The sequence below is a fragment of the Lineus longissimus genome, chromosome 4 (assembly GCF_910592395.1).
Source record: "Lineus longissimus chromosome 4, tnLinLong1.2, whole genome shotgun sequence".
In the NCBI taxonomy this organism is placed as follows: domain Eukaryota; kingdom Metazoa; phylum Nemertea; class Pilidiophora; order Heteronemertea; family Lineidae; genus Lineus; species Lineus longissimus.
Window position 1 is genome coordinate 13,505,943 of NC_088311.1, and position 12,081 is coordinate 13,518,023.

A 12,081-nucleotide genomic window follows, 5' to 3' on the forward strand; every position below is an offset into this window, starting at 1 on the left:
TATATGCTAATCGCCTCGTGTGTAGTAACGGCAAACACATGCCAATTTAACCACAGCGCCATCTTAGAACGATGAATGAAACTAAATATAGTCTGCTACAGACACCAGGGACATCAATACACCGTGCAATAGTGTCTAACGTGTACCGGGAGTTCTATACTAAAACGTTGGTAGAGGGACGATATATCGTCCCTACTAGGTATACGGGAGACAAATTATAGGGACGATATATCGTCCCTACTAGGTACGCAAGGGGTTAAGTAGTAAGGATACATCACATATCATACAGGTTTTCGATTTGATTTTAAATGTGGCCACCAGGTCAACAGGTGAGCACAATGGCCCAGGGTCTAATGGTGTGAATTGGTTGTTAGAGTGTAAGTATGGTACATTTCTTAAACGTAAAGCTATGAACTTGAAATTTAGGAAACAGGGCTTCCTACGTCATATAACCTCTGACTCCAGATTTCGATCGGATCTGATTCTTGACTTGGCCAGTAGGGGGCCAAAACTAAAAAAGGTAAACAGTGCAATATCTCGCTCATTAGTCACTTGTTTTTGATAATATTTTTTCTGGTTGGTAGTCCGCAAGGATACATCACATATCATATGAGTTTTTGATTTGACCTTCTAAATAGAGTAAATGACCGATGTTGTTTTCCTGAGTATATCTTTCTAACTTACGATGATAGGAATTTTTTTCATTTTCTGCTTTCAGCTACTGTCCTGGTGGTCCTGATTCTGACTTCGAGTATTCTACCCAGTCATACACAGGATATGAGGTATTTATTCTTCCTTTTGTGTTGTTTTTAGCTCAGCTGACGAAGTCCAAAATTATTCTTGGTTTGGCCCCCAGGGGGCATAATGCAAAAACATAAAACATGCAATAGGCCCCGTGATTTTGGTCTGATTTTGATGAAATTTATTTGGTAGGTACTCCTAGCAAGGATACATCACATATCTTACGTGTTTTAGAATTGACCTACTTTCAAGGTCGCAGAGGTCAAAGTTTGCTAAATCACCGGCACGTTTCGTTTCTATGTGAGCTAGAATGTTCTAAACATGTGTGGACATATATCTAGGGACCCTCCATGCTACCCAAAAAATTTGGCCTGCTTGGACATCAGATATGGCCGCCAGGTGGCAATCTTGAAAATTAAACATAGTCCACTGAACCAAAGAACCTCCCCTCACTTTGATGTAATTTCTTTGTCATGTATTTATTGAAGTTGGTTTGAGGAAGGTTCCTTTCGTTTTTTTGTGCACCAACGGTATATCCAGTTTCCTTTCTAACTGGTATTTCCATTGTAACATCACGCCCAGTTGTTCAGTCATATGATGGCATTGAAACAATTTACTTCGCTACATTTGCACAATCCTGTGGCAATGGCGTCAATGTCATTGGCCTGTACAATCCACCGGCTCCCCCTACAAGGAAGATAATTGGTGCAATTTCAGACATTACTGCACAGATTAACCTTTGTGCTCCCACTGTGATACTTGGAGATTTCAATGTTGACTCATCAAAAATATCTCCTGTTGCTACACACTTACTGGACTTCTTCCAAGACCTTGGGGTCTCTGTGTATTCACGAGATGGTCAAACCACTGATGGAATGACAAATATAGATCACATATTCACAAATTGGAAACTAGGAGAATTTCAAACTTGTACAGCAGAGACCTATTAAGCTGTGTTCTCATTGGGCCTTTAAAACGAAACGTTTTAAGTCTTTAAAATGGTTTAGGGTGCCACACTAGAGGGACCTTAAAACGTTTTGGAACCGTTTTAACGAGAACGATTCATGATGCGCTTTCAAGTCGTCTTGAAACCGTTTCAGCTAAAACAGTTGTGTGGCGTTTTGAATGTGGTGCTATCAATGCGTTGTACGCATGCGCATTAGTGATTTTTACTTTACTTCCGTTCTGAAGCCTGGATGCTGCGTGTGTCTGACATTTCATTTATGTTGTGCTTGCTTCGCTTAAAATGGCTGGGAGAGGTAATGTGTGGGCCAGGATTGAAGTTCTTGCCCTTCTGGGCCTGTGGAGGGACGAGGACGTAGAGGGGCAGATGCAAAACGTTCATAGAAATACTCCTATTTATGCCAGGCTGGCTGAGCTCATGTCTGATCAGGGGTGGGAGCGCACTCCTGAACAGTGTCGCCGCAAGATTAAGGCCCTAAAGCATGATTATAACAAAACGAAAGCAAATTTGCAATGTTCTGGGACAGGTTCACGGAACATTTTGGCGAATGAGGAGTTTGCTCTACTGGATGAGGTGCTGGGGACAAGACCCCTCCATAATCCGATCGTAGGATCAGTTGTTGACACCCTAGCGGCCGACAGGACTGTGACTGTCCCGACTGATAATGAAGGTCATGAAGAGGATGCCAGTGCAGACACAGGTGCAGACTTTGAAGTAGCTAAATATGATGATCATGATGATGCCAATACATCATCTTACAACAGAAACGACTTCAGTGTGACCCGCTCAAAACGTTTTGAAGACGCTTTGAGAACGCTTTTAAAATCTAGTGTGGCCTGTGCGTTTTTGCGAAAACGTTTTTCGTCAGACGTTTTACGGAGAACGACTTCAGATCAGATTTAATGAGAACACAGCTTTACTCCTATCACAAATCTGTGTGGCTTTCATTCTTATAGAATATTCACCATATTTCCCTTCGTAAGAGTGCACTTTTCTTTTCCTAAATGCAACAATGTTTCACTATAGAAATTAATCAACACTCATTTAACCCCTTTAGTGCTAGTGCAACGCATTTGTCCTTCATATTTTTAGATATTGCCATCCGTGTTGGGCAATATTTATTATCTCGTACCAAATGTCATTGTTTATTTTAAGAATAGGCCTACTCTTAATAGACTTATTCAGGTAATCGAAACAGCAGGTGCAACGGGCACACAATCATCCAGGAGATGGCGCGTCAGTTGATGTCGGCTATTTACGTAGAGATGCCGATGTTGGAAAAAGCACTGGTCGCGGCATGGGAAATAGGCGAAATGGCTGTAAGCGAAATGGCTGTAGGCGAAATGGCGATTAACCGTTTTGTTGGTCGTCGCTGTGGGCTGCCCTTGTTTTCAGTTTGGCCCGTTTTGTCGTGTCTGCATATATTGTCAGATGCACACTATATTTGGGCCTCTGACGTCTCAGTATCTCTTTCACTACCTTTTCAAAGTCTTCTGTTTGATTGGTACTCAAGCAGGCTGACTCTTGGCCCTCAGGGTCAGCCACCACTAGTTTAAATTGTGTGTATCTTGAACAGCGCCAAAGTTTGGTATGACCCCCAATGGTCATGACAGAGGGTTTGTCTGTCACCTGAGAGTTGTGGTGAGTGAATTTCCGACTAGCAAATTTTAAATAGAAAAGCGTTGCAATTGCTTAGAAAAGCGCCGCAATTGCTTAGAGTCGCTGTCATCAGACTCACGGGTACGCTTCTTCGTTGCAACAAAATTGACCACTTCAGTCACAGCCACATCAATATCAGAAGGGACCTTCACAAACTCAACTTGTATTCTTGCCTTGTCATTAATTAAGTCGTCAAAAAAACATCTCAACAGGTCTTCATCCTGGTGGAGATATCCCTAGCAGGGTAGGCCTTATTGTAAAGCCTTTTTAGCTCGGCTGACAAAGTCAGCGAAAGTGGGAATATTACTAAGGGAATGGTGTCCTCCTTCCTTCCATCCTTGTCACTTTTGGGCATTTTGTAACCGTAAGACCTAGGCACTTTGTTGACGCTGCTAAATTAGGAGTAGCCCAAAAGGAACTCAGAAACCAAAAATCAGCGCGATCCGACCTATATTCGGCGAATGAGGTAATCGGGAAGTTTAAACTTCTTTCCTTTATACCTCGGTCCACAGAGGAAATATTGTTTTCAAATCTGGCCGAATATTTTTTAATAATTTTTCATTTTGACTTGTAATGGAATTAGTTTAGTTTCCACCGCCAGTTGGCGCTACAGGCACATTTGACTGATTTTTTGACAATTCAAAAGCCCGGGTTATGACGTATAGTTGCGCAGTTGTATTCTGCGCATTGAATTGGCCAAGGAACCAGGCTATATTTCAGCATAGGCTACCCGCTGTGTGACCAGTCTAAAGATGGAAGATTGATTTTGCAACAAGTAACCAATTTTCTGCTAAAAAGTAGTCAAGTAGGCAATATTATCACTAGTTCCTTTCAGTGGGTAGTCATAAGGTCTTAACGGAATACTTTCAGAAATTAGTTCTTGAAAATTTGGCCACAATTCTGTGAAAACGATATCAGAAGTGCACGCTCTGTTCGCGATGTATTTTGAAGTGGAGAATTCCCACAGTATGTGCAGTGAATCGGCATGATTCCATTTGCATATTAGTTTTTAGTACTACGATTCTTACATGAGTAAAAAGTAGACATTCCAAGAAACACAATAATGTTACTCCCATAAAAATTGATTCAAAATTGACGGAGCTACGGCATTCTGTTCAGCAATTGGCAGCGCTGATAAAATACATTGCATGCTAATGCATGCCAAATGGCACACTTTAAAAAGCGCTCATTGGACAACGTAGGGAATCACCAGAAATGACGTCATCGCTGGTCTAAATCTTCTATATAATAATACTGGAAGGGGACGAATAAAGTCACACTTAAGAGGCGTTGGATCGCCTTGAAATTTTGCATGAATGGTGGTGACACCTTACCCTGATGCAACATCTTGGTTTTGTTCAAAAATTTACTTCAGCAGAGCCGTAATGAGGGATTTTTAATCGGACACTGTCAATTCTCCTTACCACTCACAGAAGCCAAGCCATTGCTGTTAAGTTATGCAGGGGCTTAATCAATTACCTGCACTCCCTGTGGGGTGAATAACATCACCTTTTGAACAGCTGGCTGTAGGGGGATTATTGGAACAGCCGGTATACCTGCTGACCTGCTGAACCCAGGTTAATGTTATTTTCAATCCACGATTGCAGGTTACCTGATTTTCGAGATTTCGCGGGAAATTGTATTGTAAACAGACGCATATGTGCAGTTCAAATGTAAACAAAAATGTATTTTTGGTACTGTTGGTTGCTGGACTTGGGTTTTCCCGCAGTTAGGAGCTGGGGTCAAATTGGTGGTCTATTGTTTATGGGTGCTGTTTTTGTCAGAGCTAGCCCTTGATTATGTGGGGATTTTCAAATTAAGGTGACCATGGTCTTTTTATGTGCTCACCACAGCTTTCAATACTTGATGTATCTGAAGAGGCGCGCTGAACCTGACATGGCCTCATCAAGGAGCTGCTCACGGTGCTGAACTTCTACTTTGCCTGTCGACTAAGTGCCTTGCCCGAGACATTGCTAATGCTACATGTAGGAGGAGTACGCATTTTAAAGTTATAGTAGTGATAGTAGTAGTTGGTTCGAGCCATTTGGAAGCCGACATGTGAAGGCCTATCTGGGTTCTCCTTCTTCTCCGTATAAAAAGGGGCATATTGCTGTCAAGGAACGAGGCATGTTGACATTGCCTCATCATCTCTATCGGACCAATTGATATACTTTTATATGCACGCATACATCACGCCATTGCAGGGTCCGAGTATGTGGACAATTGGTTTGATTAATTTGTCTCTTCGATAGTGCTCCTTTATTGCATTAGATTTTCATCGCAATTCAATCTATTCAAGATATAGCCAATTTGAACCTGTCTGCGCCACGGATAGATTGGTTCCCGATCGACTCACTAGGGATACGCAGTAGAGCACAATGCTGGTAAAAAATAGATTGGTTCCCGATCGACTCTCGAGGGATACGCAGTAGAGCACAATGTCATGAAAAACGACCCTTTGTATTATAAATTCCAATCACCTGCAGGACAGGTCAATTTCTCTCAATAAAATTAATTTTGTTGACTCCTGTAATCTCTACCTTATTAGAAAAAAACAGACAGTGGTGTTAGTCCCAAACTGGTCATTTCTATTTATTTTGACCTCTGTTAAATCAGGATACCTCTCAATTACAGACATCATTTTTACCCCTCTGCCCATAAAGGCTAGAGGGGTATTGTCGAGGCGTTCGCCGTCTGTCTGAGGGTCTGAGGGTCTGTCCGTCTGTCCGTTGATCTCGTTTCCGGAGCATATATCCGTAACCATAAATGCTGGCAATTTCATCTCTGGGTGGTTTGAAGGTCTTATGGTACCATTGTGCCTTTTGGCAGTTTTGACAGTTTTCGACCTACACTTGGCCCCAGGGGGCGCTTCATGCAAAAAACTACTTTTGACTATATCTCATGAATTATGTTAGCTAGAATCATGATATTTTTACTGAGGACAGTACTCTTGAGACTACATCACATAATACCCGGGTTTTTGATTTGACCTACTTTTCAAGGTCACGGGTCAAGTAGCGTAAATTGACCATCAGTGGTTTCCGGAGCATATATCCGTAACCATAAATGCTGGGCATTTCATCTCTTGGTTGTTTGAAGTGTTATGGTACCATTGTGCCTTTTGGCAGTTTTGACGGTTTTCGACCTACACTTGGCGCAAGGGGGCACTTTATGCGCAAAAACTACTTTTGGCTATATCTCATGAATTGTGCAAGCTTGAATCATGATATTTTTCACTGAGGACAGTACTCATGAGACTACATCACATAATACCCGGGTTTTTGATTTGACCTACTTTTCAAGGTCACAGGGGTCAAGTAGCGTAAATTGACCATCAGTGGTTTCCGGAACATATATCCGTAACCATAAATGCTGGGCATTTCATCTCTGGGTGGTTTGAAGGTCTTATGGTACCATTGTGCCTTTTGGCAGTTTCGACGGTTTTCGACCTAAACTTGGCCCCAGGGGGCGCTTCATGCAAAAAAACTACTTTTGGCTATATCTCATGAATTATGCTAGCTAGAATCATGATATTTTTATTGAGGACAGTACTCATAAGACTACATCACATAATACCCGGGTTTTTGATTTGACCTACTTTTCAAGGTCATAGGGGTCAAGAAGCGTAAATTGACCATCAGTGGTTTCCGGAGCATATATCCGTAACCATAAATGCTGGCAATTTCATCTCTGGGTGGTTTGAAGGTCTTATGGTACCATTGTGCCTTTTGGCAGTTTTGACAGTTTTCGACCTACAATTGGCCCCAGGGGGCGCTTCATGCAAAAAACTACTTTTGACTATATCTCATGAATTATGCTAGCTAGAATCATGATATTTTTACTGAGGACAGTACTCATGAGACTACATCACATAATACCCGGGTTTTTGATTTGACCTACTTTTCAAGGTCACGGGTCAAGTAGCGTATATTGACCATCAGTGGTTTCCGGAGCATATATCCGTAACCATAAATGCTGGGCATTTCATCTCTTGGTGGTTTGAAGTGTTATGGTACCATTGTGCCTTTTGGCAGTTTTGACGGTTTTCGACCTACACTTGGCCCAAGGGGGCACTTTATGCGCAAAAACTACTTTTGGCTATATCTCATGAATTGTGCAAGCTTGAATCATGATATTTTTCACTGAGGACAGTACTCATGAGACTACATCACATAATACCCGGGTTTTTGATTTGACCTACTTTTCAAGGTCACAGGGGTCAAGTAGCGTAAATTGACCATCAGTGGTTTCCGGAACATATATCCGTAACCATAAATGCTGGGCATTTCATCTCTGGGTGGTTTGAAGGTCTTATGGTACCATTGTGCCTTTTGGCAGTTTTGACGATTTTTGACCTACACTTGGCCCCAGGGGGCGCTTTATGTAAAAAACTACTTTTGGCTATATCTCATGAATTATGCTAGCTTGAATCATGATATTTTTACTGAGGACAGTACTCATGAGACAACATCACATAATTCCCGGGTTTTTGATTTGACATACTTTTCAAGGTCACAGCGGTCAAATAGCATAAATTGACCATCAGTGGTTTCCGGAGCATATATCCGTAACCATAAATGCTAGGCATTTCATCTCTGGGTGGTTTGAAGGTCTTATGGTACCATTGTGCGTTTTGGCAGTTTCGACGGTTTTCAACCTACACTTGGCCCCAGGGGGCGCTTCATGCGAAAAACTACTTTCGGCTATATCTCAGGAATTATGCTAGCTAAAATCATGATTTTTTTTGGTATGTGCGTTGGGGATGACTAGAGGAAGGTTCCTTTTGAAAACCAGCTCGTTCTGATTGTCAATATGCTCACAGGGCGGCGTGCTTGAAATCGGTTTCCGTCAATTTCGAGGAGAACCGTCTGATTAAATTCATTTTTAGCTCAGCTGACAAGCTGAGCTATTCATATGAGTAAATGGTAGAATGAATGTCCGTCTGTCTGTCTGTCTGTCTGTTAAACAGGCACGTTTCAAAACTATGGCGGATAGGCGATAGATTTTCCCTATAAGCCATTTAGACCCTTCAGGACTCCTGAATAGACCAAGTGGGGGTCCGGCAGGATTAACAGTTTGGCCACCAGGGGGCAAAAAGCCTAAATCACAAAACAATTTTTTGGCGCTTTATTCAAGCAGATAGAAGCTTGAAATAAAGTTGAAAAGGACCGCATGCATGTAGGTCTTGAAACTACTAAGAGTAGTTTTGATTGATACCACCAGTTGGCGTTACTGAGCCAAAATCTGTGTTGACCTAGTTTAAGCTTGATTTGAATTTCCCGCTCTTGTATGATTCTGAAGGTTGTGGGTTCCAATCCCACTTCGGGTCAATTTTTTTTTTTTTTAATTTTTACTTTTTTCACTTGTAAATACATTTTCTTTACTTTTTAGCTCACCTCTTAGCAGAGGTGAGCTTATCCCATACCGTGGCGTCCGTCGTCCGTCGTCGTCGTCGTCGTCGTCGTCGTCGTCGTCTGTCGTCGTCCGTCGTCCGTTAGCAGGGCACGTTTCGTAACTGTTAGAGCTATTGAGTTGAAACTTGGTACACATGTACCCTTGTGTAATGACACCTTGGAGACCAAGTTTCGGTCCGATTCGTTTTATGGTTTGGCCACCAGGGGGCCAAACGTTAAAAGTGAAAATATGCAATATCTCCCTTAATAGTAGTCGGGAAATTTTGAAAAAAATATGGTAGGTACTTCTAGCAAAGGTGCATCATATATCCTCCGGGTTTTTGATTTGACCTCCTTTTCAAGGTCACAGAGGTCAAATGGTGTAAATTGGCCGTTAGGATGTAACGATGGCACGTTTCTAAACTGCAATGACTATTGATACCAAATTTGGTACACATTTACCCCTTAGTCAGGTGATCTCAGGGACCGAAGTTTGGTCCAATATGATTCACCACTTGACCACCAGGGGGCAAAATCCCAAAACCTTAAAAATGTGATTATTCCTTAACTTCTTGCCTGATTGCCACCAATTTGATATCATGGGTACATCTAACCACCATACAGTATATGTCACACAGGTTTTTAATTTGACCTTCTTGTCAAGGTCACAGAGGTCAAATGGTGTAAATTCGCCGTCAGGCCGTAACTATGGCACGTTTCTTAACTGCAATGACTATTGATCACAAATTAAGTACACATGTACCCCTTGGTCAGGTGATCTCAGGTACCGAAGTTTGGTGCGATCTGATTTGCTGTTTGGCCTCCAGGGAGGGGCCAAATCCTAAATTCTTCAAAATGCCATTATTCCTAGTAATGACTTGCCCGATTGGCACCAATTTTATATCATAGGTACATCTGATTCTAACAACCATTCAATGTGTCACCCGGGTCTTCTTTGATTTGACCTACTTTTCAAGGTCACAGAGGTCGAATGTACTGTAAATTGGCCATTTTGGGGAAATTGTAATTGCTTGGACCTACATCAAACCTAACACTACATGACACAATACCATGCTCTTTATCCATCTTTCCTCCACATGAGGTGAGCACAATGGCCCTGGCCATTTCATTTGAATAATTTGGTGGGCGGCCATCTTGGTTTTTTTTTTCTATTTTAAAGCCTTTGCTGTATCCAGAGTGACATGAATTTTATGGTTGGTGTACAATAAGTCTCCTTTACATGATATCACATGGGCTTTCTATTTGACCTACTTTTCAAGGTCAGCCTGGCTCAGGCACTTAGATTTGACTAATAAGTGGCATATTTGTCACCATTTAAAAGTCTTTTTACTTTGGTATGTTTGCCTGATATATTGACAAAACTGAGGTTGAAAGAGATCTATCGGGTACTTTCCATGTTCATATATTTCAGCTGAGCGCCAGGCCCTTGGGCCTCTTGTTGGTATGTACGTTGAGGGTGACTAGAGCGAGGCTCCTTTCGAAAACGGGCGCGTTCCGATTATCAATATGGCCACTAGGACGGCTTGCTTGAAATCGGTTCCCGTCAATTTCGAGGCGAACCGTTTGTCCGATCAAATTCATTTTTGGTATGTACGTTGGGGGTGACTAGAGCGAGGTTCCTTTCGAAAACAGGCTCGTTCTGATTCTCAATATGGTCACCAGGGCAACGTGCTTGAAATCGGTTTCCGTCAATTTCGAGGAGAACGGCTTGGAGGATGGAATCAATTTTTAGTGAGTGTAGGCCTAATGCAGTTTTGTAAAGCTTGCAGCACACTGGACGCCAACTTCGGCGGCAAGGCGCGTCAGACTGAACGCGACTGAACGCCGCTCGACGCCAGAGTTGGCGGCAGTGGATCGCGCTCATAGCACACCTACTCAGAATTGGCGTCCAGTAGCGTCTTTTCCGCCACTTCCAAGAATCGTGGGGGCTGCCATTTTGATATCATGTGACGTCAAGACGCAAGCTGATTGGCCAAAGCCTCGCCGTTGACGCTGGTTGACGCCAACTCTGGCGGCGATCCGTAGCACACCTGGATTCTTCAGACGCCGCTACAGGCGTCAAAAATCAAACATGCTAGATATCTGGCGGCAAGTGGCGGCAAGTGGCGTTTGCCTGACGCCGTCCGTAGCACACTACGGATTTTTCAGGCGTTCAGGACTCTTGCGTTCCTTTCGAAAATCAGCGCGATTCGAAATTCAATATGGCCGCCACGCTCACATCCTCAAAATAGGTTTCCACAATTTTAATTTCCATATGCAAACTAGCCACTCCACTAAGCCAACTTCACCATTATCTCACCTTCAACCTTAATAGGCTGAGGGGTTATGCTCGCTTTGCGATGCTATTTTTTATCCTTGTGCTGTACAACCCAGCCTGGACATACTACAGTTGTCCATGGAGAAGTCACATCCTCTCTGACACTTCTTGTCTGTAAAGCTACCGATACAACATACTGAACTAGGGATATCTTCGTTGCCTCCTGTAATATTAACATACCATGGGTGATTAGTTCAATCATATTTCATCCAGCTGGCAGCTCTGCATTGGAAATTTTAGTTGTATAACGTGTTCTCTTGACCTTCAAACAGTAGTATAAAGCCGATATTTACTACTTGACACCCTCAGTCCTATGTTATTAGGTCATCCAGCTGAGCACCAGGCCCTTGGGCCTCTTGTTAACTAAGCTGCAAATTTCTCAACAGTCTCGCTAGGTTTCTGATTCCTGTTTGAGAATTTCATCCCAAAGGTTTTTGATGTCTCGACCTTTCAGAATCTGTTCTCCATTTCTGGCACCAAGGTTGCATAATTGTCTCTAGTTTGTTGTGACAATTGCCCAAAGATAAAATCACGAGCTTGGCCTTGAAGTTTTGGCTGAAGCTCATACAGTTTATCAGCATTGGACCACCTGCAGTGTGTAGCCATGTCTTGGAACCAGTTATACCAGACATGCCACTTTTCAGTGTCAGTGCCAGTAAATGGTGTTAGTCTAGGCCTGTGCGAGTGTTTGACATTTATTGAACTACTGTGACTGGATAATGAACCTTTTTTGTCTCGGTTATCTTCATCAGAATCAGTGTCACTGATTGTTACTGCTTTGTCAAGACGTCGCCCCCTATTCGAAGGGAGACTGGCGCTTTGGACTTGTCAGTAGTTACTTCTACACAAGAGGCCGAAGGCATATCACTGACTCGGTTTTTCACAGCGACAGGGCTGCTATCAATAGCTATATTTGTATTTACGCTTGAAAGCTCAGCTAACTCAGCTGTGAAGGCCTTTTCCTGGCCTATACAGCACCGCAGTGT

At 42.7% G+C, this 12,081-nt stretch overlaps 1 protein-coding gene across 6 annotated transcripts in view; it reads left to right on the plus strand.

The window, feature by feature from the left end:
- LOC135485889 (elongator complex protein 3) overlaps positions 1 to 12,081 on the plus strand; it is a 680,015-nt gene that overhangs the window by 96,299 nt on the left and 571,635 nt on the right. For all 6 annotated transcript variants that reach the window (XM_064768240.1, XM_064768244.1, XM_064768246.1 and 3 more), the window contains one exon: positions 719 to 782. In XM_064768240.1, the coding sequence (XP_064624310.1) occupies positions 719 to 782 (64 nt within the window). The remainder of the gene's footprint in view (positions 1 to 718; positions 783 to 12,081) is intronic.